The sequence below is a fragment of the Hippoglossus stenolepis genome, chromosome 10 (assembly GCF_022539355.2).
Source record: "Hippoglossus stenolepis isolate QCI-W04-F060 chromosome 10, HSTE1.2, whole genome shotgun sequence".
Taxonomy (NCBI): domain Eukaryota; kingdom Metazoa; phylum Chordata; class Actinopteri; order Pleuronectiformes; family Pleuronectidae; genus Hippoglossus; species Hippoglossus stenolepis.
In genome coordinates this window covers 9,119,632-9,147,424 of record NC_061492.1, presented here as the reverse complement: position 1 = coordinate 9,147,424, position 27,793 = coordinate 9,119,632, and the positions used below count along the sequence as shown (strand labels likewise).

The following is a 27,793-nucleotide window of genomic DNA, read 5'->3' as shown; positions in this document are numbered from 1 at the left end:
TCTATCTATCTATCTATCTATCTATCTATCTATCTATCCATCCATCCATCCATCCATCCATCCATCCATCCATTCATACATACAAACACACACACACACACACAATACATACACACATGCACACACTCACATACTTAAATACATACATTGCTGTGTACATTGCTCTGTGTGTGTGTGTGTGTGTGTGTCTATATATAGTGTACTGTACATAGACATCAAGAATGTAATGTTGCAGTTTATGTATTTTCTAATTAGATTGATTGATTATTGTTGTGAGACGTGATTCAATAAAGTTGATTATATAATAAATTCTTACTATTGTTAAGATTTGTCCTGATTGAATATAATGGTTATGTGAACTTCTTGTTATGAAATGTTGCCTGTTTATATAGCCACCGGAAGCTGGGGCTCTTATTGTGAAGGCGTGTGCGGATGTTTGAGTGGAGGAGCGACTGAGTGTGTGTATCTGTGGAAACTTGACTTTCATGGCGGAGAGCTCAGTCACTCAGGACCCTGTCGGTGACTCTGAGGTCTGTAGCGGAGGAGGCAGATTCTTCTCCTCCGTCATGTGAAGAACTTCATCATCTAAACTTCCAACCCGAGGCCCAGAGGAGTCACAATGGAGGCGGTCGAGGATCCCCAGCAAACAGGTCGGTGAGCTTCTTCTCAAAGTTTGTCTCAGAGGAACCAAACTTAAACAAACAATCAGCAGCTGATGAGTTCCTCTTCAGCCTGAACTTTCCCTCTGTGTCTGACCCTGACCTCCCCTGTGTGTCCTGTGTCCCGACAGAGGAGCCGACACACGCTCCCTCCAGCCGCATGACGAGGAGGCAGCTCCTCACTTTAATATCCATGGCATCCGTGAACTTCAGCTCGATGATATGTTACTCCATATTAGGCCCCTTCTTCCCCACTGAGGTAAGATGGAAGCAACCAGGGCATCACGGCTTTCTCGTGAATGGATATCTTATATTGAACTCATAAAGATGTGGTAATAAAACAACAATAATTTCATGGTAGTTAAACATTATTGCTGCATTAGACACACTGGTGATTAGTCAACAATCATACAACTACCTGAGGTCAGGAGATGTTTGACCACCAATACCAGAGTTTAATACTGCAACAGATAAGAAATCATATTTACTGTCTTTGATTTGCACATTGTCTATGTTTGATTTTCTTAAATCAAGCATGAAGTTCAGTTTATTCCAAATTATTCTTCTGGTGCTTTTTATAAAGTATTGTTTCTTTTCTTTTCTTTTTTTACATGCATTTGCATTTCTATGTAATTCTGTTGCCAGAAATGCAAATGACGTGTAAAGTCCAAGTGATGCAGAGTGAAAACAACGTGAAAGTAAAAGAATATAGAGATGAAACGGTGTGAAAAGGTTATATCACGATTATAGCGACTAAACTTATCACGGTTATCATTTATTGGTGTCTTGTTAAAATGTGCTGAAAAGTTACTGATACACTAAATGAGGCAATTTCACCAATTTTAATATTTATCAATAAAAATGATAGTAATATCAGATGTGCGACATTAGGATTAAAGAAGAAGGGTTAAGTTGATTTGACATTGACAACTTCCTGTAATGCAGGTTTAAATGAAACCTTACATAAGTAAATCAAACAAAAACAACACAACCATTGTGAACAAAGTAATGTGCGTTTAACAACAATACAACCACATGTAAACAAATCTGATAACAACACAAAACAAGTCAAGAGGAGTTCATGTCTGGAATGTGCATTAAGATACACACATTGTTGACCTTTACTTCAAATTCCCCCTGCGTGTTTGAGATATTGTGTTAATGGGGAGACGACAACACAAGACAAATACAGGAAATCTCTGTGTAGGTTCTCAGTCGTCCAGTGTCGTGGTGTCTTCAGGAGTTGTACAGGTGGACATAGGCAACACAATCAAATCCAGTTACCTACGACCACACGCAGAACTCCTGAGGACAAATCCACAAAGAAACATTGGGGAAGTTGTTGCTGACTCAAGATTGTGTGTGACAATGATAGATTTGATTGCACGCTGGCTGGTGGTAAAATATATGACACTCCCGCTGATACACTCGGTCAGAGTTGTAAATATTTGCGTCCAGCACTTCATCGGGTGAACGGGGGCGTGAACCAATGCTTATCTTCGCCTGCAGAATGTTTGGCACAGTGAAAGTGGAGCCGAGGGTCACGCCCCCTGTCGACAGAGGCCATGATATGATATGCAAACAAGTCATCGTGAAACTCACCAGCCAGACAACCTTCACTAATCCCCTATAATAACTCTGTGTGGAGTGAATGAATGTGTGTGTGAATCATGTGCCACACGTGGAAGTTCCCCCTGCAGGCGCGTGAATGATCGTCTCTGTGTTGCTCGCTGCAGAGACGTGTCAGTCAGCGTCAGCAGGTTTAATGATATCTGATTAGCACATGACATAAGACACAGGTCCACCGATAATACAACAACTTTATTTACAACTGCATATTCAACATTTATTGTCTGATTCACCTTCCATTACATGTCCTACAAGATGAGACATTTGAATTTAGTTTATTGTTTCTATTTATTATTTGTTTATGTTTTGGATTGTGCAAAAACTACGTTACCGATTTCTGCTCATGACCCAGGGAAGAGGCCATTAAGTTTTGGTGTGAATCTGGAGGCATTTCTTCACTTTCTTTAACATTGTGAGATTTTTCGACATTTTCGTTGGATTCTCAGAGGAAAATACATGGATGTTGACAAAAAAAATTAAAATTACAGGCATGATATTTATGAGTGGGAAATTTGGTGCAGATCCAAATAAAAATTCAGATCTCCTGAATTTAAATGTGGTTTAATAAGAAGACTTTTGGGTCTTGGTGGAGACGTAGGAACTTCACTGAGTTCCATACTAGTTGATTAGTCACTTAAAAAAGAAAATTAATTGACAGCTACTTTAACAATCAGTTCATTTTAACCAATTTCAAGCAAAAACATTCATGTCTAAATGGTTTTTCTTTACTTTTTCCTTGTGCTTTTCAGACCAAACAATGATCAGTGAATCAAGAATGTAATCAATCTGATCGCTGATAATTAATGATGAAAACAATTAGTTGGTTGCTGGTACAGATCTGATTAAAAATCTGAATCCAGTGAATTTAAATGTGGTTTCATTGGGAGACTGCAGGGCCTTGTTGGAGATATGGACTGAGGGACATTCTTCCTTCGTTGTCATAGCGTTGTGTCCGATAATCGTTCCTACTGAGACCTGTTTAAGACACTGCACAAATATGTCTACGCAGGCGGTGAAGAAAGGAGCCAGTCAAACAGTCGTCGGCCTCATATTTGGCTGCTACGCCCTCTGCAATTTATTTGGTTCATTGATAATGGGAAGATATGTGAGTACATGCCATCATTTCTTATCACATTGTGTTATTTTCAGTGCAACGTGCTGCAGAGTAGCTGACACTAATTCTTTGTCGCCTCAGATCGTCCAAATTGGTGCAAAGTTTATGCTCATTGCAGGACTTTTTGTGTCGTCGGGCTGCACCATTGTGTTTGGGTAAGTGTTAACAATCTTCTTTAGAACCAGCAGCTTGCATTAGATCCTGTCTTTATTCATTCCTCATTAGCCGCTCGTGTCTCTCTCAGACTACTCGACCGGGTTCCTGCAGGACCTGCCTTCATCACCCTGTGCTTTGTAGTGAGGTCCGTCGACGCCGTGGGCTTCGCCGCTGCCATGACCTCCTCTTTTGCAGTCACAGCTAAAATATTCCCAAACAATGTGGCGACTGTTTTGGTGAGTGTAGAGATCCTATGTCTGTCTGGTATGTTGTTTGGACATAAACATCATGAGCGAACAAAAACAAGCCTTATTGTCAGGGTTGATGTTTTGGAGCTCTCTTTTTCACCGGTGCCGTGAAAAGTAAAAATATTAAACCTTTTGGCAGAAAGTGTTCAGCAATCGCCGAGGTGTCCTGTTCTTCTGTGTATTTAATGCACTGTGTTTGTAATTCTTCATTTCTCTCTCCTCAGGGTAGTTTGGAGATTTTCACGGGACTCGGCCTCATTCTGGGGCCTCCACTGGGAGGATGGCTCTATCAGTTGTTTGGATATGAGGTCCCTTTCATGCTGCTCGGATGTTTCCTGTTGCTCATGGTTCCTTTCAACGTTTACATCTTACCAACCATAGGTAGCAGCTTTAAGAGCTCAGTAAATTACTGTAACGTTTTTAAGACATTTCTATTAAAACCTTGAGCCGTGCTTCTCTCCGCAGACGCAGACCCCTCAAAGGATTCCTTCTTTCGGCTTCTCTCCCAAGTGAAAATAGTCCTCATCTGCTTTGTGATATTCACTCTTAGTGCAGGTTTGGGTTTCTTGGACGCCACGTTGTCCCTGTTTGCTATTGAGACGGTAATTTTCATCCTTTTAGTAAAGTCACTTTTCTGCAGTTGTAAAGATTTTGTGTGGGTCACGAAAACGTTTCCTTCCTAATGTACGTAGTTTGGTCTGTCGCCCGGCTACGTGGGACTCATCTTGCTTGGTTTTTCGTTGCCGTACTGTCTGGCATCGCCGGTGATGGGTTATTTCACTGATAAATATCCCGTGAGTATGAGTTCAACATCCTAAAGTGTAATTTAATCTATAATTTTAAACATAAAGTAATATTCCTGCGTGTGTGTGTGTGTGGGTGTTCATCAGGCCACGAGGAGTTCGTTCATGGTGGCGGGAGGTGTGGCCACAGCAGTCGGGTTCTGTTTCCTCGGTCCCGTTCCTTTCCTTCACATCCAGAGGTGAACATGGGCCACAGGTGGAACATAACAATCCTTCAGAGGATCAAAGTCCGACATGCGTTTATCCACTTTCTCGTCCAGAGTTAAATGCAGAGATCAGAACCACTCTCCTTGACAGGTCGGCAGCGTTTCTCAGGGCCCACATACAGAGACAGACAATGACCAAACCAATTCAATTCAGAGTCTCCAATCAACCTAACCCTGATCTGAAACCTGAATATGAAATGTATTGATTATAGAAATCAGGCTAAACCAGCATAAGGACGAGGAATATATTAACTACGGAAATACTGTGACACTCTTCTCTACGATATATGAACTGTCTCCAGCGGCTGCTGTTGGGGGAGGTGCATTGAGACGTGCATGTGTCGTCTCTGCAGCATATTTCATGAATATATTATTGTAGGTTATTGACATGAACTTGTATGTGTGCTGTTTTCGTGCTGTGTTTTCATAGTCAGCTGTGGTTAGTGGTGCTCATGCTCAGTGTCATTGGGTTTTCTCTGGGCATGACTGCACTCCCCACGTTCCCTGAGATCATCACATGTGCATAGTAAGTGGCTTCACATGTTGGACATACGTTCGTGACCTGGTGTTTCTTCCTACCTAATGCAAGGTAATGAATGTTCCAAATGATTTTCTTTGCAGTGAAAATGGATTTCAAGAAGGACTAAGTACTCTGGGAATGGTGTCTGGGCTGTTCGGTGCAGTCTGGTCATTTGGGTGAGTTTTAGTGGTTTTTACTGAAATCTTAAAGCAATTTCTGCCTACTTTCCTTTTGGTTTTTAAATGTTGTGGTTTATATTTCAAAGTGTGCATTTGTTTTTTTTTAAAGGATGTTTTATGGCCCAATAGTCGGTGGTCTTCTCACACAGCACCTGAGCTTCCAGTGGGCGGCTGCCGTCCAAGGAGGCTTGGCGTTTATGGCAGTAAGTGTCAGTTTGTGTTTACATGAAGACTCATGTGAGGAAACATGAACAACGCAAACTTATTATATCTTAAACACTGATTGGTTTTCAAAATCCCAGTTTATATTTTATCACCATGTCACCAAGAACTACAATACAGAATCTGTATTTATGTTTTTGCAAATATGAGAACTTTTATTTTACATAATGACCAATGCAGAAAAGATGTGCATTAACATTTTCTTTTAATTCAAGTGGTTATGGTTAAACTGTTAAATATCAAGCCTTGATTACATTTTATGTCGTAAGGGTTCGAAATCATCTTGAAGGAGACGACATTAAAATGGGAAGATTGTTGTAAATCGGGGCCTGCTAATGGCTCAGGGGTTAAGGATCGATATAGAAAGAAGGATGTGATTCTTCCTTCTCAGCAGCCGATCACGTGAAACTCTATGTCTGCTCTTCCCTCAGGCCTTTCTCCTCGCTGTGTATTATCTCTTTCAACGACCACAGCAAAGGTAATCTTTAACTTCTGACGTTATATTTAAATACTGAATAGTATGTGGAACTTTATTTGAACATGCAGGGTTTTAATTCTTCATTTCATGCTTGAATTGAAGGGTTTCAGAAGATGGGAGCCGACAAACGGATGAGACCACTCCTCTCCTGAATGAATGAGAGCCTCAGAAACACTGGGGCGGTCGCTACACTGAACACAACCAGAGCCTAATGTTTCACCAACTTGTGTCCATCGGCCCTCAAGTTAATCAAATTGGGTTTTTATTATTATGAGATGCTTTGTAACAACTTTATTTTTTCTAAATTCTTGTATTGCAGAGATTGTCATGATTTTTACTTGGGTTGTAGAAATATTTTGTGTTGTGCTTGTTTTTATATAATAGTATAAGTATGTTTCTATGAATTGTTTTACAGTGGGGTTCTAACCACTATGAAACAAAGCAGATTAACTGTACATGTGCTGACTTCAACCAGTGGTCAGATTATGATTTCATGCTGCTGTTCAAATGACCCTGTGGATGAATGTAACACTAACAAATATTAGTCAACCACATTCTAACTCCATTCCACAAACTGAGTGTGCTTTTTGTTCTGCAGCCCGGCTCAATTAACCTTCTTAGTTTTCTACATCACGTCTCGGATTTCATGGTGTAGGGACACAGGTCAAGAGCTGCCGGCCACATGAAGGAGAAGAACCATGTTTGTAACTACGTCTTTGAAGAGATCTGTCCGCTAACATAATATACAGTTTAACTTCATATAGATTGCACTGTAATTAGTTATATCTTATGGGGCTGTTGATGAATAAATGAAAATGCAAATAAGAATGAATTACTTTATTTAAGAAATTCTACAAAATCATTTTGAAATATACAGAAAATTTGCAATAAGCTTGTCGTTTTTTATATATATAAAAAATGTGGCTTTACATTCGAATCGTTTAGAAAAAGAGAAACAACATGTAGATATGAGTAATCTGTATTTATATAGAAATGGCGTATATAAATGTTAATCTCTTACACGCTAAGAAAATAGAACAACACTGTTACATATATTGGCAGGAAAAATTACATATTACTGTTTATTATTGATACAATAGTAATTTGTTTACAATAATAAATCTTTTTTTAATGCAAAACATGAAAGGAATTCCCAGATTTGTAAAAATGTTGATATAAAGAGATTTTATAAACAAAATTTAACATTTTATTGATCTTTATATTAGTAAAATATAAACATATTGACTCTTCACAACATAAAAAAATCAAACAGAAAAAAAGAGGATGTAAACAGGTTTACATCTTAAAATGTGTTGAAAAGTTCAAAACCATCAAGTGTCCATGAGTTTAAGTATCCGGCTCAAAGGCACCGTTAGTGGATCCCGTCGGCCTCTTGGGGAGAGGTCTGCGTCTCCTCCTGCTGCTGCTGGCCAACCCTGAAACATCTGCATCTGAAAATGTGGCCTGAGAGGACAGAGCAGGGACTCCAGGCTTTTTCACCTTCTTTTTCCTTCTAGCTCTGTGAACAAACCATACCATCATTATTTTTCAGTCAGTCAGTAAAAAAAAATGTAGTCTCGCTTTGCTTTAAGAAGACCAACATTTAAAGATCAGAGGCTCATGCAGTGTTTAGTACCCAGGCTCCTGTGAATATAGTCCAGAGTATTTAAGGAAAGTGAGTCACTTACTTGGTATCACTCAGCTCAGGTTCAGTGTCAGAGAGGGCCGGCTCAGAAAGAAACCTGAGTTCCCCAGAAGAACTAATTGCAGCAGACACCTTGGAAAAGTGACAAAGACGACAACCAGGAGAAGGACAGTAAAAGAGAGTGAAACACCGCGCACCAGACAGACAGTCTTCTGTGTTCTGCAGGGACATGGCAACATTTCCACCACATGCCTCTTTCTGAGGCGACACATGCAAATCGTGTGTGGTTAAATTGTTGTCACAAAATACCAGACATATTATTTGTCTTGAATTCCAGTTGACCAAAGCTATAGTTCTTCTAAACGTTTCAGGCCTGAGGCCGGTGTTAAAGGGTTTTGAGGTGAAGTAAACCTTTACCAAAGAGAAACAGAGGCACCATAGACACGAGGAAGATACACTATATGGACAAAAGTATTGGGACACACCTCTTAATGCTAAAATCCAGGTGTTTCATTCAGTCCCATTGCCATTTGTTGGACTAGATCTTTAATTCCAGTGAAGGGAAATCTTAATGCTTCAGATAACCGAATCATTTTGGACAATTCTATGCTTCCAACTTTGTGGGAACAGTTTGGGTAATGTTCTTTCCTGTTCCAGCATAACTCTGCCACAGTGCACAAAGCAAGGTCTATAAAAGCATGGTTGGGTGAGATTGGTGTGAAACTTGACTGGCCCCAAATAAACCTTATCTCAACCTCATCAAACACCTTTGGGATGATCTAGAACAGCGAGCCAGGCCCTCTCGTCCAACGTCAGTGTCTGACCTCACAAATGCTCTTGGAAAATCTTGTAGAAAGCTGTTATAGCTGCAAAGGGGGGACCAACTTCATATCAATGCCTATGGTTTTAGAATGGGATGTCATAAAAGCTCCTGTAGGTGTCCCAATACCTTTGTCCATATAGTATATCAGGTGTCTGGAAATGCAAACCCCATCACAGTCACACCCTGTTTCAACGGTTAGTCCAAAAAAGAATAAAGAGTTGAATCAACTGTGTGATTCCTTCTTACCCTGGTTGGTGTTGACCTCTCAACAGTCCCTTCAGACAAGGCTGCGTGTGCCTCCACGGACGTAGTGACCTCTTCACCGAAATCTCCTACAACAATAAAATAAGTCGTATGTAGTGGGTTCATTTTACATTGTCAGAAAAGTGCCCATCTAACGCATTAAAACATCATCCACTTACTCTGATCAGAAACATAAGATGCCAGAAAATATCCCTGCTGTCCGTTGACCAGGCGTCCGAACCACCAGTTATCATTGTCCTTGTACAGCACGTGGATGACATCACCGCGACGTATGGTCAGTTCATCAGAGCGATTGGCTCTGTAGTCGTAAAGCGAGACAACCTACGAGACAAACACAGAGGTGGATTACAAACATGAGGTCGCATTTGAGTGAGTGAGTGAGTGAGGTCACAGCTTCAGTGGATACTTACTACTTGTTGCACGGGAGAGGAATCGGTTTCCACATGTGCACCTGAAGAAAAGTCGTCAGGAAGAGTCTGAAGGAGAAAATAAGAACATTCTTGTTATGATCCATCTTGTGAGGGAGGCAACATAAAACCAGGTGTTTTTGGTAAAAGTTATTGATAATAATAATAAAATTATAATATATTTTTAAAAAATATCTCAAACCAGTGACTTAACTACAAGGGGAACAGGACAAAAGAGGACTCGAGAAAAACAGAGACACATTTAGTTATCTACATTTAAAACAAAAAGGAAAATAAAACTCATAAACTCAAGTTGATAATCTGCTTCATAAAACCTAAACCATTTAGTGGCAATTCTGACAGACTTCAGGAGATGACTATTTCATCTGTGCAGTTTTGTTCATTATCAGAATGAAAAAGGGAAGAAATGAAAGAAAAGAAAGAAGCCTTACCGCCTGCAGCCTGAGAGACGAAGCTCCTTTCAGACGCTGACCCACTGAAGTGAACCTGCCTGCAATTACAAGGAAAACACTACTTCAAAGAGCTAGCATTAATATGTCAACACAATCCAGTGACTTGTGTTTGCAGGGATCTCTTACGGATGCATGTCAAAATCACAAGAGGTCCCTCTCTTTCTCTGTGTATGTAGTTCATGCTTCAGGAGACTTGCTGGAAGCGTTTTGGTCTTGGTCACACAAGTGCTATACTTTGTTCAGCCATAATCTTTGGAAAATATTTGACCTTTGAAATATTTGCGATCTTGCAGTAAAGCCAAGCACTACTTGATTAATTGAAAGAGGCCACTTACGACTTTGGGTGCTGAGCGCTGCCTGGGGGATAAGCTGCTCCGCCACAGAACCAGAGAACTGCAGCTTGGAGTGTGGCGACAGGAGAGAGGGAGGCGGTAATGAGGCATTTAATCCCGTCTGAAAAGAAAAGAGCTGGAGTTCAGTCGCATGTTTATTTAACTTTCAAAAGAGCATTTAATAGCAATGATGTTTTTCACACCGAATCCCCTAAATGTCCATGATTTTGGGGTGAATTCATCAAGATCCATGAGTTATTCTCAAAAATGTGGATCTGCCCCCTGATCTGGATCCGTACCAAAATTATGGGTTCTTCCTTGGGTCATACCCCATCCCCTCCACAAAATGTCAAGGAACTCAGTTTAGTATATTTTGCGTGATCTTTGCCTCTAAAACCAACCAACACACAAAAGGACCGGGGTGAAAACATAAGCTCCTTGTAAAAAGAAGTAAAAAGAACCAGCAAGATAACCTGAATAATAAAGGGATTGGTAGAAATGCAATGTAGTGATGAGCAAGATTTGAGTTTATTATCAAAACCCCACACACTGTAGTTCTATAAAGCTACTTCTGTTGTGTTTCCTTCCTGAATACTTAATACAAAACCAAGCTGAATTAGACAGAGGTTATAGAAATTCAAATCAATGTTGCTGGACAGGTTACATCATCATCTATGACCTCAATTTAGATCAAGTGTACAAAGGACGTTCAGGGACTATTGATCGAAATACTCACTGCGCCGGCATCTGATGTCAAGCTCCTCCCCGCTTGAATAAAGTCCATTTTGTCTGCAAAGCACAAACACGAGACACTATTTTTTCCATACAAATGAAGAGACAACAGTGCTGCACAAAAAGAAGAATCCAATCCAATGTCCAATGCTAAACACACAGTACCTTGCTCATACAGGTATCCAGAAATTGAAGACCTTCGTGGTTCCTGGAAATGTTTTGAAAGAGTGAGTTTTTTGTGCATACCCTTTCTGACGGAAATAATGAATTTGAGCAACACTAAGCAAGTATATGTCAAAGTAGTAGAGGCTGCGTATTTACAAGGACTGAATCCAGTTGTTCTTTAACACACTGCATTTTCAGTGCGAGTCTTGCTGCTTGTGCAAACTGATCCATGGCTGAGGCAGCAGATCTGTCCTGTGACACCAGGGGATCCGGGGTGTTTCTGACAGTTCTGGTGTCTGTGGACGCTGATCTGCTCGCTGCTTGTATATTGTGCACTTCCAGCTGGGACACTATGGGGAACAGGAAGGCATAGTTGTAGCTCACTGTATTTCAAAATCTACGCTTTGCTATCGAGTGACTCGTCACTAAAATACTAACATTCAGCGGCTGGAGCCACAGATAAAAATATAATTGTCAGTTTGTTTGTTTTACAAACCTTTGCGGTCATACAGGTACACATGGACGGGCTGGCTCTGACCGAAGGCACAGAAAGCAACCATGTTCTCGTGAGGGTGGAAGGACACACCGTGGAGGGCAGTGGGATAACAAAGCTCAGAGTACACTGCAACTTGGTCACCTGGCAAGAAAAAAAAGAACAGGTGAAGCCATCTTGTAGAAAACTGACAAATATGTTCAGAACTGACTGGCTCCTTAATTACAGGAAAAAAAGGACGTGATCCTAACCTGTGTCTGTATTCCAGACGTACGCCATCCCATCCTCACTGCCAGAGAAGAGGAAGTTCCCACACGGTGTGAAGGTGCTATAAATTCTCTCTCTGTAGTTGGTGGCTCCAGTGTACTTCTTCACAGCCAGACTGAGAAAGGATATTCATTTGGTTAAAGAAAAACCGAACAAATCATAATACAGGAAACACTATGATACATTAAAATGTCATTCTAACATTTGTTCCATTTTTGTATATAATTAATGCTTCTTTTGTCTCTTTTTTTCTTTCCTTTATCAAACAGCTATTTCCTCCCACTTCAGACTGGAGTTATAAAGTTTTGTCGTATTTACATCCTCAGGTCCATCATCCTCAGGACACTGTCTTTGGCGTGGATGAGCAGGCACCGCCCGTTTGGATGAAGCTGCAGCTTGTTGATGGGAATACCACGGAGGTCACTCTCATCGATCTTCTGCCAATTGACAACACATAGCATTTGAGGTTACAGTTCAATATTTCTCTAAAGTCTTGTGATACAGTGTGTGAAATGACCAATACCTTCTCTATACACCAGCGATGACATGGCTGCTGCCTGCTGTCATTCACTGCAGTTTTCCAGACAATGATGAGGCCCGTGTTGTCTGCAGAGAACATTCTCATCCCTGATCACGACAAATAGAGCGAAAGGAACATCAGATAACTGAAGGTGCATTATAAAACTAAAGATGCCAAGAATCATCTTAATTTAAATAAGGAAAATTTTATTTTATTTCCTGTATTCCAGAAAGGAACACATGCATGTGTAGATTGAAATTTGGATGTGACTAAAAGATATAAAGAAAAATGTAGATAGAACACACCAAAAGAAATCTAAATCTATCAAAAATAACAAAGTTTATATTGGTCAGTGTTTCTTAAATCTGTTAAATCCCCACCATATTGGTGTTTTATATTGAGAGCATAAACATTTTGGAACAGGATGCATTTATTCTCATCGTCTACAAGGTTGGTGGCAGGAGGCCGATCTCGCAGTGGGTTAGAGGCCAGGTACACAGGTTGCTTATCTTCAAATTGAGCTTTCACCCATATACACAGTGCACTGGGAACTTCTTACCTTCAGAGTCAAAACAAATGGTGTTGATGAAACTGCCATGACCCTCAAACTCCTGCAGCAGCTGGCCATTTACATCGTCAACGTCGAGCCGCCACACTCGCACCAGACTGTCGTAGCCCCCGGTCACCACCAGGTTCTGGGCTGTGGGGTGGTACTGAGCGCAGTACATGAAGCACGGATGAGGGAGCACCTTCTGAGCTGCTGCCAGGAGCCTCTCCACATTCCACTCTCTGACAGAAATGAACATCATGCACACATTTGAATGCAAATAGAGTAATGTGATGAAACTCCACTCAGAGGCACAAAAAAAATTGCAATTCCGTCACCAGCAGTAAGATCTCATACACAGTTTTTTTTCAGTCATTCCCTATTAGTGCTATTTATCATTCAACTTACCTGACCGTTCCATCAGAGGAGGTAGACAGAAGTCTCTGGTCATCTCTGGACCAGCAGAGATCATAGACTATTTTCAGATGACCGCTGAAGGCAGCCAAAACCTTGCCAGAGGGAATATCATACACTGAAACAGCAAATGACCCAGGTTAGTTTTTACAAGTTATATTTTTTTGTGCATGTTTGAATATTGCTCATGCCTGAGGTCATTCCCAGTGATGTTTGTGACTACTGTGTGCAAACAACATCTTAATTGGCTGGAGATTTATGCTGAGTAGTCAAGAGGAGCAGCCGCAGGGGAGGTGCAGCTTACCTACAACAGGGAACGAATCTCTGTCGGCACAAGCAGCAGCCAGTATTGTGCCAGCATGAGAGAAGAGCACCGTGAAACAGCCCATCTGACCACCACGAAACGCCAGCATGGGCTTGTTGGGAATCCGACAGACCTTTAGCAGAGAAACACTTATAAGGCTTGTGTAGTTTAACACGTCTGAGCACAGTCCAGACCAGAACAGACAGAATGAGCAAACAGATCGGACGATGTTTCAGTCTACTTCAGGGCCAGATGTAGTCTGACAGGGCAGAAAAATAAAAAAAAACTTCTTAAGTTTCTGCAAAGAGTTTACCTCACACTTTCCAGTCTGCTGATGAAGCTCATGTGTCTTACGACGAATGCACATTAAAATGGTCTCCGAGAATGATTTGTTGCACTCGATCAGACTGGTTAATTACATCATAACTCTGATTATCCTGTGGCAATTCGTCTGTTAACTCTACGGACCTGACCAGGCAGCCTGCTCCATCTCAGGACTGGCGGCTTGCTGTCGAGAGGCTGAGTCAGGCTCCTCTTGGTGACCTCGTTCTGCAGCTCACTGTACGAGGTGCTGCCTCTCTCCTCTTGCAGCGCCATCATGGAGCGGATACACGGGTCCACCTGCAGAACAAAAACACCAAACTGAATCTACTGAAGGCATTGCTTCAACTTTACATCCAAATATATGAAACATTATCCATAGTATAACATGAATATAATAGAAATGTGAGACATTAGAAAGTTACACAAAGAAACAATCAACTACTAACTTACATGCTCAGGGAGTTTAATGCCTTTCACTGTAACATAAAGGGTGGATGCATATTTGTGTCTCGGGAACTTCCTCCACCACTCAACCACCTCTATTGTTTTAGGTTGTCTCTTTGCCCGCGGCGGAGGACAGAAGAGCTGCAGACGGAGTTTACTGTCAATGTTCAGCACACCGTTTGTGCCTACAAGCTAAACAGAGGGAAATGGAAAACAAGGAAGAGATTAAGCAATTAAAATTAAGACTGAATATCTTTTTTCTAAGTGTCAGTACAGTACCTTGAGGAACGCCCATGCAATCTTCCTGAATCCTCGTTCCTGCTTGTTGACATCAAAGTTAGCTTTTGCTTCTTCCATGCTAATAAAGTCCAGGATCTTTATAAAACATTTAAAATGATAAACAGTTATTGGCAGCAATGTTGAAATTGGCCAAGTCTTTCAAATTGAAAAGTGTCTTACCTCAAATAGAAGTAAGACTCTGGGGCTTTCGTCCTTTTGTTCGACAAAGTAGCCAAAGCGCTCGTTGAATATGATCTGCTCCTGCCACTCGGGGACGATTGATTTGTTTTTCTTGAAGTCGAAAGGTTGAGTCATGATGGGCAGAATATGGTCAACGTTCTCCTGCTCATAAAATGAGGAAACTGGTCTATGGCTATAAAACAAGAGAAATACAAATCAATGCATTTACGAGCCTACAGAAAAACTGAAGAAAACTGAACTCACTGTTAATTTTGTATATTCATTCGAACATCTTATAGTCAGGATTATATTGAAATTCGACCTTAAAATAACTTATGCATACCTAGATTTTATTAGAGCACAAATAGCTGTGATACTTATGTTTCAAGTTATGAGAAGAATGAATGTATTAAGCAACAGACACACTTATGATCCTGCAATGACACAAAACACAACTTCACATAAAAAGTGTCCATTCTCACCAGTCTTCCTTCTTCACATACTGCCCAGTGATTTCATCAACAACATGGATCTTCACCATTGGGTGTGAGATCAGCAGGTCCGTTTTGAGGCGATCTGTTCTGTGAACAGACACTGCCAGCACGAGGCTGTCATCAAACGTTGGTCTCTGTGGTTCTTCTGCCTCAGTTTCACTCTCTTCTTTGACAACTGAAAAAAAACTAAATTCATCAACATCCAAACAACATTTTAGAATTTTGTGAATGATTGCCTGAAAATTAAGTTACCATGCTTTTTCTTCTTCTTTTTTTTCTTTCCCTTGGATTCTGTTTGGTTTTCCACATCAGCATCCTGGTCTGCAACGTCATCTGGTTCCCTGATGGAGCAAAAATCAAGAAATGTACTCTAATATGTTAAAAACTGAATCCTACAGCCTTATTGCTAAATGTTAAAACACAACAAATCTACATGTAATATATTAAAAGGTGCACACACCCCAAATCTGACTCTGTCACTACAGATTTTAGCTTCTTCTTTTTCTTCTTCCCAACGTCATTATTCAGTGCAACATTCTGGGAGACAGCGCTTTCTTCTTCTGTCTTGGCTTTTGTCTTTTTTGGAGACCTCTCTTCCTCCTGTGCAATCTTCTGCTGGTATTCGTGCAGCAGCTTGTCCTCAGCATCCTCTACCTGGGTCTCTGCTTTTGCCCCTGAATCTCCTTTGCTTTTCCCCTTTTTATTTTTTCGCTTTGTTTCTTTTCTACCACCAATATCATCTGGCTCAAAAGGAATGTCAGACTTGGCGGCATCTTTATCCTGCTGGATGTAACCGCTGTCCTCAGGTACAGGGAGAGAGGGAAGCCCCCTCTTACTCTTCCTCTTGGTATTTGGTGTTTGAATCTCCTCTTCATTTCTACTGTTGTTGATATTAACTTTTTTAGCTACGTCCTTCTCTCTCCTTTTGTTCTTGGTGTAGCGAGGACTGCCATCCTCAGGGTGATACGTGTTCTGAAGGATGGTCTCATCCTCTTCTGTGTCCTTCACCAGGCTGAGATTCGTTTTTAGATTCTGAAGCTAAGGAAGGAAATTGGACAAAAAGCAAAGAAATGTCAGGATATTCTCTTCCCCTTTAATATGATTTCAACCATTAAATAGATTTGCATTGAGGAATGAGATTAATATAAGACATACTGTATGTTCTACTGCATACAGAATCTATCAGGATGATTAAAATGGCTTTAAGACATTTTCTACAAGTGCTAAATATTTTCTTTAAAGCATATCAACACTAAACTATTAAATCTTGGAAATCTGGTGTAACGTTCTCCAGCACACACATCCCCCATGGAGCTGCAGATTTGAGAACACATACCAAGATGGTCTCCTGTGTTTCAGGGCTTTTCTTCTTCAACTTCTTTTTTTCTGTTTCCGTGTATTTCTTGAACACTTCGTTGAATCTCTCCCGGCTCTTCGCCCTGTCGTCCTTCTCACCTGTAAAAAGACAGGATTGATCCTTTATTAGTCCCACAATGGGGACATTTTCAATATTATAGCAGCAAGAGACAAAAGTAGGCATCAGTATGTAATAAGTGACATCCAATACTTATGTGAAGGATAATAACACCTGAGTCATGAATATAAGAAATGTAGAAAATATGAATGGAATAGAATCTAACAGTGTAAAAACAAGAAACATATGTGCAATGTGAGAATAAAAAATAAAAAGGTAACACTAGCATCAACAAGAAAAGTGGTCTGGCAAAATTAAAGTAGCATGTGTTGCTGTACATGTTGTATTACATTCGATAGTGTACTTGTGGCAGAGCATTTTTAAACTGTGGCATTACAACTGAAGTTATACAAGTATTCTTCTCGTTGTCACTAGTGTTTATTTTATCCTTTTCTTTTGCCATTACTTTTAATTTATGTTGTATTATTTTATTTGTAATGTTATTGTCTTCGTGTATTTGATGTTTTGTGTTTCACCTCTTTGTGAAGCACTTTGTAACAGTTGTTGAAAGATGCTACATAAATAAAGTTATTACAATTATTATTAATAATGTGTTGAAGGGAAAGCATCAATCTCACCTGCTGGCATCCTCAGGCTCTGTGGTGTCTCTCATCCTGAGTGCAAAACAGGAGTAATCCAGGGAGGAGGGCTTGCATGCTAAACATAAGAAGCACAGGGATAAGGATAAGGCTAACGCTGCACAACAGAACCTCTGCTGGTCCTTCACTGGTTTGTAACGTGCCCACACACAAAGTACAGCTTTGCTTGTGTTGACTGTTCAGTGTATGTTTCAGTGTATTGTTGTCTGTGTTTTATTTATTAAAGTTTAAGCTCCAGCTAGGTAACGTTAGCGACTTTAGCTAGCTCGCTACGTGCTAACGATCGCTAACAGGCTGAATTCGCTTGACACAGCAAGATTTAGATCCCTCGACCAACAGTCTGAGATCCACACACATGGATCCTAACACGAGAACACGTGTGTCAGTGAGGGTGTAAGTGTGTGTTTCCCTGTTGTTTCCCTGTTGTTTACCTGCTGTGACTGTGATTCCTCCAACTTCACCAGCGACGCTGCGACGGTTTCCAAGTCAACCGTTTAACGGGATCAACGTCGTGACGTGATACAACAAACAGCACATTCACCAATGAGAATAGAGGACAGAAGGTACGTCACAACGTAAACAGAGCAGCAGAGCAGCAGAGCCCTGAAACCACAAATACTCCTCTGCCCTTATACTTTAATACTCCTCTGTCCTTATACTTTAATACTCTTCTTTCTTTATACTTTAATACTCCTCTGTCATTATACTGTAATACTCCTCTGTCCCTATACTGTAATACTCCTCTGTCCCTATACTTTAATACTCATCTGTCCTTATACTTTAATACTCTCCTTTCCTTATACTTTAATACTCTTCTTTCCTTATACTGTAATACTCCTCTATCCTTATACTTTAATACTCTTCTTTCTTTATACTTTAATACTCCTCTGTCCTTATACTTTAATACTCTTCTGTCCCTATACTTTAATACTCCTCTGTCCTTATACTTTAATTATCCTCTTGCCATATACTTTAATACTCTTCTTTCCTTATACTTTAATACTCATCTGCCCCTATACTTTAATACTCTTCTTTCCTTATACTTTAATACTCCTCTGTCCATATACCTTAATACTCCTCAGGTACATATGTACTTCATATAGTTATATACATAAGCAACATCTCTCTCGTATTTTAAGTGGACTTCCACTGCACAGACGTATTAAAGTATTAAAAGCAGCAGTAGCAGCAGCAGTAGCAGCAGCAGCAGCAGCAGCTCTGTCTCCAAACAAACAGCAGATCTCAGACTCTTGTCTCCTGTGAACACGAGGTGAGTCCAGCACAGTCACAGATCCTCACTTTACTTCTTCTTCAATACATTTGTTTGGGAAGATGGTTCATTAGTGGAGGAAAAGCTGAACTGAACAGAAGTGAAATGAGCTGAGATCCTCTATTGTTTTGTATTTGAAAGAGTCTTAGGGTTCACTCTGCTCAAAATCTGAGTGAGAATGATTTGAACTGATTTGTTTGTTTGTTGTTCATCCCTGAAAGTTATGTTTGTTTGTTGATCTCTGGACTCTGGGGTCCCCCCTTGCTGCCAGACAGGAGCTCTGCACAGGGCCATACTGGGGCCGGTCTGGCAGACCCTGGGATGGATGAACTCCTGATGAAGTCACGTTGAATCCCATCATTGTTTTCCAGGCAGTGATGGAAAGTGTGTGTTTATCAGGACTCCTCTGGGCTCTTCTGTCTCCCACCCTGTCAGATGAGACCATGCTGCATGGGACGTCATGTTTACGTCAACTGATGACCTGGGGTGAATGACTCATCAAAATATTCAACCTTAAAGAAATGTTTGTACTTGTAGATTTATTTGTTTAGCAACTTTGTGTACCGATGGCTCAGGATCATCCATTGTATGTCTGGAGTTCTTAGCTGTCTTTGTGCTGTGTTCTTCCTCTGCAGATGGAGACTGGTTCATCCTCGGTCTCAATCCTCTGTTGACTCAGACCAAATACTGAGAAATGTGTTCAGTGTACAAGTGTGTAAGGCGTTTTTTTTATCCATATGCTGTTTGGACAAACTGCATCTTTATTTCACCTTTGGTATTTCAATGTGCTTTTTATTTTTACTTTTGTTTTCATGTTGGTTACAGTCACCGTGCAAACAAAGACAGAGGCGCAGCATAGTATCAACTTCGATCAAATATGGCATATCTTGACTTCTCAACAGATTAACAAGTGATAGTTATAAGCAATATTTAAAATATATGATCAAATACTAATGATCATATATATTTTTATATTTTATATGCTTTTATTTTAATAAACTCACCCACTTAACCTTTACATCTCAAACTTTGCTTTGTAAAGTGATTTGCGCGATATCAAACAAAGCAACTCTCAGTGCAATAAACGCTTTGTGCATCGTATTTACTAAAACATCACTCACAAAACTGAAGCAATGTCTTTGGAGACTAAGTCTGTAGCAGCTTTGAAATATGTGATTGCTATATTTTCACAAAATCGAAGGGTAAGATAGGAATTAATGCAGGAAAGGAACTTTCACTAACACTCCTAACTCTTGTGTTCTTAGCGCAAAAACAGTGACTCGAGCTATTCTAATTCCACAGCGACGAAACCGAGGAAGGAAAAGTGCTTAGACGGCAAGAAATATCAGGAATAAGCAGAAAAGCATATGGCTAACATATGTTGTGATTGTTAAAGTGGCTATTCCTATTATTTCACAGAGGCAACACTCTCCATAACGACTAACTGCATTTGCCAGCAAGCTGTCATCACCGCTGTCTACGTTTATTTTTTCAGATATTTATTAGTTCAGAAACCTGCTGCACTAAATAAATTCTTATCTAACTCGTCCAATCCAATTGTGCCACTGGGTACACACAGAAAAGTGACCAAATACCAAATGCTGATGACCTCAATGAGGCAGGTTTACATGCTCGCTCAAAGTGCTGAGGGGCAGCGAACTGGCTGTATTGCAGGAAATCCCATCACGCAGCTTCTCCAAGTCTTTGAACATCCGGCAGACGCTCAGATGACCTCTGAAGAACACACAACAGGGAGACAAAGAAATTGAAAGGCAAGATATCAAAATGTTTCAGAGCAGCTTACACTTTTGATGTCAGATCTTAAAGAGGCATCATAGGGAAACCTTTTCATCCACAAACCTTAAGTCTGGCTTTGAAAATGTCACCAGTTCTCTACTCGTGTTAACCAAGAATGGCTCTCAGTACGGTGCGCACCTCTGCCAAGGCCCGACAGTCCCCTTATGAAGACTTAAATAAACTAGATATGGATTTTTATTTGGATCTGCACCAAACTGCACACACTCATAAATATTAGTCCCCTAAATATGCCAGATTTTTCTTTCCCATCCTGAATTATTCTCTGAGAAATCAACAGAAATGTTGAAAAATGCCCCATCTTGTAACATTAAAAAAAGGGGGGGGCAAAGTCCTGGTTCTGCCCCCTGATCCAGATCCACACCAAAATGTAATGGGTTCCTCCCTGACCCATATCCCATCCTTCCACTAGGTTTCATGGAAATCAGTTTAGCAGCTTTTTGTCTAATCCTGAGTGATGTTGACTGGTCCTATAGACACTTCCATGCATTATCATAGTTACCTGCTCGTTGGTGGCTCTGGATTTCCTCCAGGCCGGTGAGCGTTCGGAGGGACCTTCGTTCTTTGAAGGCCACAACAGGAACCACCTCCTCCTCATTGTTGAGCCCCAGCTGTGCGGACTTGGTGCCCACTGGCAACTTGACGACATGCTCTATGGTGCCATTGTGCACAGGCTGTGTGTTTTCCTTTGGTTTGGCTGCGTTTGGTAAGAGCCGCACTGGTGAGGACTTCTGTGTTGAAAAGGATTTATTAATAAAGTCAGGGACAGGCTGTGCAGCTTTTAGAAGTGGAGCGGGTTAGTTGTTAGTTGATGCTGGATGTGCGTCATGAGAACCCAGAGGCAATGTACTTTTTATCAAGTGAACAGTAAATCTCACCGTATCTGGAGAATCGGTCCTTCTGGTCCTCCGCATGATCTGCTCTAGTCGCTGGAATAAAAACACAGCTTTCATTAAAACCCTGTCATAGCGGTCTTTGTGAAAACATCCAGTCTCTTCAATAAAACAGAACTTTTGGAATAGTTACTGAATTTGATGAATAAATCGTTTTGTACATCCGTGTATAATATTCAGAAGAATTCTGGTAAGAGGAATTAACAAACAAATCCCAAATGTGTTTTGGTATAAAAGGATAAAAAGAATGTATTCATTCTCAATCAGTGCATCAGCCTCAGTCTGAAGATAGACCCTGTACATTAAGGGCAAACCTACATTTGACCTATGCAGACAAGCACCAGCTTCTCTGCAGCACATTCTTATCCATGTGCGAGACAACACAACCATCTTTCTCTTTGGGATGGCCACAGGGCAACGCTAATTTAACTTGGTCTGAGGAAAATATGATCGTTTTCTTTTCTATAGTTGCATTGAGAACTTGAAAATGCACATAATACAGCGCATACCTCCACTTTAATTCAATCAGACAGCACCAAATTGTAGTTGTTTTTGCGTAACTTTGGTTAAAATAAAAAGCAATAAACAAACAAACAAATAAATACTTCCATGGCAGAGGAAATAAAACTGTTCAAGAGGACCCTGAAATTTTAATCCAAATAAATGTGAATGGTATTTCCTTTATTTCTAATCTCATCTACTGGATCTTATCTTAACTACGTGTCTGTACTGCAGTCTGTCGTATTGTCCGGGTCAGTAGTTCTTGAAAATTTAAACAAAGAAATATCTGTATCGCAATAACTCTGATTTAGTCACCTTTTTTCTTTCTTGACGGTCTACCTCTTCTTTTTGTGCGAGTATCTCTCGCTCTTGTTTCAGCTTCTCTGCCTGCACCCTCTCCCTGGCTTGCTCCTCCTCTCTCTGCAGAAAACACAGAGCAGATACAGAACATTGTTGTGAGAATGAGCAAACACACAAACTACCTCTTCCAATAAAAGTACCTGAGAATGAAGAAAACAACAGCAAAAACAACATGGGGATGGAGCTGTACTATTTAATCTTGAGTGTGGAAAGGATGAATGTTTTGCGCTGTTCACCTGTTTCTGCAGGAGGGCGGCTTCCCTCATGGCCTGAGCTCTCTCTTCCTCGGCTCGTCTCTGCTCTTCTTCCTCCCTCCTCCTCTTCTCCTCTATTAGACGCTGAGCTTCGGCCTGCTGTTGTGCTCGCTCCTCAGCCCTCCTGTGCTCCGCTTCTTCACGACTGCGCCTGGAAATGTTGTAAAGTGTAAGTTGTAGCAATACCACACCCTGTTACAGTCGTGTTTCTGTCTCATAGGTGGATATTTGTTAACCTTTCTGCCTCCTCTCTCTGCAGACGCTCCTGCTCATCTCTCTCCCGCTGTAATCTGGCCTCCCTCCTCTTTTCAGCCAGGAGACGTGAGGCGGCCTCTTGGTCTGTGGTTCCAGCCGAGGGCCTGCTCACGACTTCAGGAGGCTGGGGGGATGGATGGGAAGGACCTGAAGAAGAAATAATATCTCCAATATCTGAAGCACATTGAATACCACTTCAAATACGGCTCTATTTGTTTCCTGTATCTTACTTTTATCTCTCACTGGTGTGCTTGTAGGAGCTTTGTTGGGCAGGTTCAGACGGGGAGTCAGTGGTGCTGGTGTTTCACTCCTCATTTTCTCTGTCCGACCTCCAGATGATGTCCTGACAGGCCTTGAGTTACCAGGAGCGAGGGCAGAGCGACAAACAGCCTCCTCGGGGACCGATGTGAGCTCGAGCTGCAGCGGGGTTGAATGTCTGCTGACTGATCTTCGAGGACTCCTTGAAAACGCGGCAGAAGAGAGCAGATGTCCCACTTTATTCTCTGAGTATGTTGTGAATGTACAGTGGAGGTAACGGCCACACAATCTTAACCTACCGATCTGGTGAGGGTGAGGCTTTTCTGCTTTGTGTCACTGTGGCTGGTTTCGCACTGGTGTTGACGGATCTGATGTTTGAGCTCCTGCTTGAGTTCTTCACTGGCGTCTTAATGGCCTCTTGCTGTTTTGATGTTTTAATCTAAAACAAAAAGAAAAGGGATCAGAATTACTCTTACTGTTTCAGCCCAAAAATCTGACTGAAAAAAGCAAAGAGTGAAGATCGTAATAAATCGTATATATGCTATTCTTAAACCGAGCCATATTGAAAAAAACATTCTTAGATTTCGAGAATAAAGTCATAACAAATAAAGTTGCAATTTTATGAGAATTAAGTCGTATGTTTACCAAAAATAAAGTCATAATTTTAGGCTATGTGTCATTTTACAGAAGCAAAACAGGAGATCTGTCTGTTGCCTGCTTTACAATGAGGAATATGGAGGTTTCACAAATAACATAATCGATATATTTTGGCATATGTATCATAACTTTGAAATGTTGAAATGTTTGTTAGTGGTCGACTGAAAGGTTTATTGTAGACTCTTATAAAATTACATCTTTATTCTTGTAATATTACTTTTTCTCATAATGTCACAACTTTATTCTTGTAATTGTTTGAGTTTCTCCTCAATCACGACTTTATTCTTGTAACATTTTCACTTTATTTTGGAAATCTATTTTTAACTAGGGTCCTAATAGTACGTCATAATTATTTAGCAACACACGTATGTAAGACCAAAGGAAGTGTTGGATTTACCTGTGCCAGATGGAGGCTTCTGTTGTTGGGACTTGGGGAGGCAGATGGCCTCTGTTGGACTGAACCAGAGTGTTGCTGGGGTTTGTGAGGAGTGGAGGAGGTGGTGGTGGTGTTCATGGAGTGGAATGAAACTGCACGGCGACAAACATGGACAACTGAGCCAGTGTTTTGTGCCATAATTATGGGAAATTGGGGAAATATGCACAAATGGTGGGAACAGTGAAAAGGGGGGAAATGTGGAGCAGTGCGTCAACAGAGAGGAAAACGAGCTGAGTTAGTAAACAAAATGGCCTGGAAACATTGGATGTAGCATTGTTTTACAAATGCATGACAAACCACTGGCATTGCATTGCCATAATATTAAAGGTTCAGTGTGTAAGATTTAGGTGAAAGGGATCTATTGGCAGACATTGAATATATATTAATCTTAGGGATGTTTTCACAAGTGTGTTTCATTGTATGAATTGTTTTCTTTACCCTAGAATGGGCCCTTTATATTTAAATACTATATATTAACATCTGGAGCGGGTCCTCTCTATGGAGGCCGCCATGTTTTTTTACAGTAGACCAGACTGGACAAACTAAATACCTTTTGAATTTTTATGACAACTGAAGGCTACCACAGGTTATCTTTCATGTTTGGAAGGGGAGGGGTATTCAGCTGCTACATGCAACTTCACCACTAGATGTCACTAAATTCTACACACTGAACCTTTAAAGCAAATGAGCACATTCTGTTATCTGGGGGGGCAGGGGGGGGGAGTACCTTCTTCTCCTGACTGACAACCAGCACTCTTGCTCCTGGCCAGATAAGAGCAAGTGGGAGTAAGGAGGCGACTGACCAAGTTCTTCTCCCATGGTGTCAGGGGTAAGCGGCGTGGAACTAGCGTATTGATCAGTATAAAGTTTAAATGAAGCAAAAACAAGATTATGCAAGCCAAGAAATTGCTGTGTCAAGATATGTTACAAAGGTGCTTTTAGAAAGGTAATGTTAAAAGGAGGAGGACAAAAGTAGAGTAAAATTTGTCTTCGACTCACCATTCTTGGTTATCTTCCTCCCCCTTGTGTTTGGACTGAAATTGTGTTGGGTCCTCTGGCTCTTTTCCAGCGTCTTGCGCACTGCAGATTCATATCGCTCCTTAATTCAGGGGGAACAAGCTTCAGTTTAGCTGTTGCTCAAAGCCAGAGCTGTGAAATCAATGTCCTCTCTAAAATTACAAGTTATTTTTTGTGTTTTGTCCCCCCCCCCTCAACACTCACTTTCTCCTCCTGCAGCCTCTGCTTGCGCTTCTCCTCCACAGCAGAGCGCCTCCTGTCCTCTCTGTGCCTCTGCTCCACGATCTTTTTCTTGCGCTCCTCCACTTGCTGTTGATGGTATCGCCGGGCCCGCTGCTCCCGCTCCAACCTGCCCATCTCCCGAGAGGCTGTGTATATATAGATTTATCAGCTATCTATGTTAATCATATAGAAATTGAGGACAGTGTATTAACCTTAGGAGCTCACGTACCGAGTAGCTTCTCCTGCTCCTCTCTTCTTTCTCGTGCTGCTTTCAGCCTCTCGTCAACATTAAGTCCATTAGCCACTAGAATACCAAAAATAATACTTTGCAGTTAATGATTCAGTCACACAGTTGATTTCACTTTATATTATTAAGTCTGTAAAGGACGTCATGCTTCAAGACATGATCTGGTATCATAATAATGTGCCATCTGATGAACAGAGTCAGTGGGACCTCAGGTTAACAGAGAGAGGTATCAAACCTGCAGCGGCCCGTGGAGAAAAGGTGTTGAGGATTTGTGGGGACTTGTTGACAGAAGGAGCTGCTTTCTTTGGCGGTGAATTTGGTCTGATAAAAGAGCCATTCTCTGTAAGCAAGGGAAAAAATGTGCATGTTATTCAGTGACAATAATACCATGGGAGTATCGGAGAGAAAAAGAGTGTCGTACATTTTTGAGGCTATGTGTCATTTTACAGGAGTAACATCACGTCTTGTTAAGTTGGTCTTTAGAAGACAGTAGGTTTCACAAGTAATGAAGTACATAGGCTTTGGCTCATTAGCAGCACATTATCACAAGTATCAGGACTCAGGATCAGAAAAGACAAGAAACTGTGTCTATTCTGAAGAAAGAACCACACAGATGTGGAGGAAATTGCCTTTTTAGTGGAGGAGGATGTTTCTTTGTGGTCGACTGTGAGGTTATCGTCGGCAACATCTGCGTGATATTCAAAGGGGTTTCATAAAATACAATTTTATTTTCATAATATGACTTTTTCTCATTAAATTAATACTTTTATCTCATAATCTGTGAATTTTCTTTCTTCGATATTGCCCTAATACTCGTCCGTACAACAGCAGCACATCTGACCTCTTTCTTTATTCATTATTCCATAATCCGACACTCAACAATTTTGGGGGATTTTCTCCTACCTGTGACGACACACAGCATTCTGCACCTAAAGGCACCTTTGTTCAACAAATGTTAATACGCAGCTGCTGCGTACCAAAAACAAACCATGATGCATTTGTCTCAAACAGTGGTTGTTAGGGAGCTGTTTGGCCTTGGGGTCTGATACAGATAAAAGAGCCTCTATTGACAGGCTGTGTATAAAAGGCATAGAGAACATGCAAGCACCTGACCGGTCCTCGGGAAGATGACTCAGACGAGCAAAGGTCAAGACATAGACACCTTCAGGAGTACATGGTGTAAATGCAGCGGGGTGGACGGTCCTGTCGGGTTAACAATATCAGGATCCTGTGTGTCTTACGTAATCTGTGTCCAAAGATGCCTCAGTTGTTTTTAAAGCCTTACTCAATCACAAACATGTCTCAGAGGGAATCTGTTATTCTATCCATGCGTCATCGATATGATAAAATAATCCTGTGTCAATCATCTTGACTTCGAGGAAATCCTTCTTTAGATCAGCTACTTTTATAAAAATCATCATCACATAACAGCAAATTCTACTCACCTCCTGTTCTCTCAAGTCCATTCCCCTTCCCCTGGCTCTCGATGGTACGTGTAGACAGTGGTCCCTGCGATGGAGGGATGCCACTCTGTTTCTTCTGCACAGCCATGCTAGGTATTGAGCCTGGCATGCCAATGCTCGCACTCAAAACCCCCCCTGCCTCTGCCTCTCTCCTCCTCCTCCTCCTCCTCCTCCTGCTCTTCCTCCTCCTTCTTCTTTTGAATTGCTATTTCAAGATGCCTTCGGGTTCTCGCTTGCAGAGTGAGCTGTGCAGGGAGCTGCCTCCTGCATCAGCTGCTTGTCCATCTGTGCCTCACAAACCAGTACAGTGAAAAAGCCACAGCACCAAGCCACCGGTTTAACCCCTTTTCAGTGAGCTGGAGATAATTCAAAGCAAAAGCAATGTCCACAAAAGGAAAGTCACACCAGTCTCCTTTAGAGGTGAAGGAGGTCTGGAGAGATTCTGATCCTCAATGAGTCTTGTCTATAAAAAGGCGACTCTTCCCCTTTTAAAGATCTCCCCCTAGTGAGCTGCCCTGCTTTACTTTCACAGAATATAGCTGTGTCACTTTAACTCCCCCTCCTCACTGCCTGCTGGATGGAGAGGGCCAAAGGGATGCAGCGTTTCCTGGAGACGGGGGGGAGGAAAATAAAAGATTCAAAGCTGAGAGGCCGGGTCCTCGTGAATTATTACCATGGCAAGGGGTTATATAATATTCAGTCACACACATTGCTTGGACACTAACTTGCTCTGATGCTGTATCCTCAAGAG

At 41.2% G+C, this 27,793-nt stretch overlaps 3 protein-coding genes across 6 annotated transcripts; 1 reads left to right on the top strand and 2 right to left on the bottom strand.

Annotated features, from left to right (window-relative positions):
• Positions 1–440: 440 nt before the first annotated feature.
• Positions 441–7,039, top strand: slc18b1 (solute carrier family 18 member B1). Its single transcript, XM_035168241.2, has 14 exons — positions 441–650; positions 791–918; positions 3,298–3,393; positions 3,484–3,557; positions 3,647–3,794; positions 4,031–4,187; positions 4,272–4,408; positions 4,499–4,600; positions 4,697–4,788; positions 5,246–5,341; positions 5,437–5,511; positions 5,624–5,717; positions 6,168–6,214; positions 6,317–7,039. Exons 1-14 carry the CDS (start codon positions 620–622, stop codon positions 6,372–6,374), a joined length of 1,335 nt encoding a protein of 444 aa, XP_035024132.2. The 5' UTR covers positions 441–619; the 3' UTR covers positions 6,375–7,039.
• ahi1 (Abelson helper integration site 1) lies at positions 7,037–17,920 on the bottom strand. 2 transcript variants are annotated; one of them, XM_035168239.2, is made up of 27 exons: positions 17,826–17,920; positions 17,374–17,452; positions 16,658–16,776; positions 15,782–16,359; positions 15,574–15,662; positions 15,310–15,496; positions 14,828–15,020; positions 14,648–14,743; positions 14,375–14,560; positions 14,069–14,221; positions 13,601–13,733; positions 13,291–13,414; positions 12,895–13,124; positions 12,339–12,442; positions 12,134–12,252; positions 11,800–11,930; positions 11,552–11,692; positions 11,212–11,405; positions 11,056–11,098; positions 10,895–10,947; positions 10,162–10,279; positions 9,806–9,864; positions 9,357–9,422; positions 9,105–9,267; positions 8,929–9,014; positions 7,903–7,991; positions 7,037–7,733 (listed from the first exon to the last, which is right to left on the bottom strand). In XM_035168239.2, exons 2-27 carry the CDS (start codon positions 17,381–17,383, stop codon positions 7,562–7,564), a joined length of 3,636 nt encoding a protein of 1,211 aa, XP_035024130.1. In that variant the 5' UTR covers positions 17,384–17,452; positions 17,826–17,920; the 3' UTR covers positions 7,037–7,561. The 2 variants fall into 2 exon arrangements, with proteins under 2 accessions (XP_035024130.1, XP_035024131.1); XM_035168240.2 differs by having other exon boundaries at positions 17,815–17,886.
• Positions 17,921–19,435: 1,515 nt separating this feature from the next.
• Positions 19,436–27,592, bottom strand: map7a (microtubule-associated protein 7a). 3 transcript variants are annotated; one of them, XM_035167192.2, is made up of 15 exons: positions 27,025–27,592; positions 25,815–25,919; positions 25,562–25,636; positions 25,315–25,478; positions 25,093–25,192; positions 24,821–24,937; positions 24,055–24,185; positions 23,300–23,439; positions 22,973–23,202; positions 22,724–22,889; positions 22,470–22,638; positions 22,189–22,293; positions 21,358–21,408; positions 20,982–21,210; positions 19,436–20,398 (listed from the first exon to the last, which is right to left on the bottom strand). In XM_035167192.2, exons 1-15 carry the CDS (start codon positions 27,149–27,151, stop codon positions 20,388–20,390), a joined length of 1,920 nt encoding a protein of 639 aa, XP_035023083.1. In that variant the 5' UTR covers positions 27,152–27,592; the 3' UTR covers positions 19,436–20,387. The 3 variants fall into 3 exon arrangements, with proteins under 3 accessions (XP_035023083.1, XP_035023082.1, XP_035023084.1); XM_035167191.2 differs by having other exon boundaries at positions 24,055–24,209; positions 27,025–27,584; XM_035167193.2 differs by lacking the exon at positions 24,821–24,937 and having other exon boundaries at positions 27,025–27,591.
• Positions 27,593–27,793: the final 201 nt, after the last annotated feature.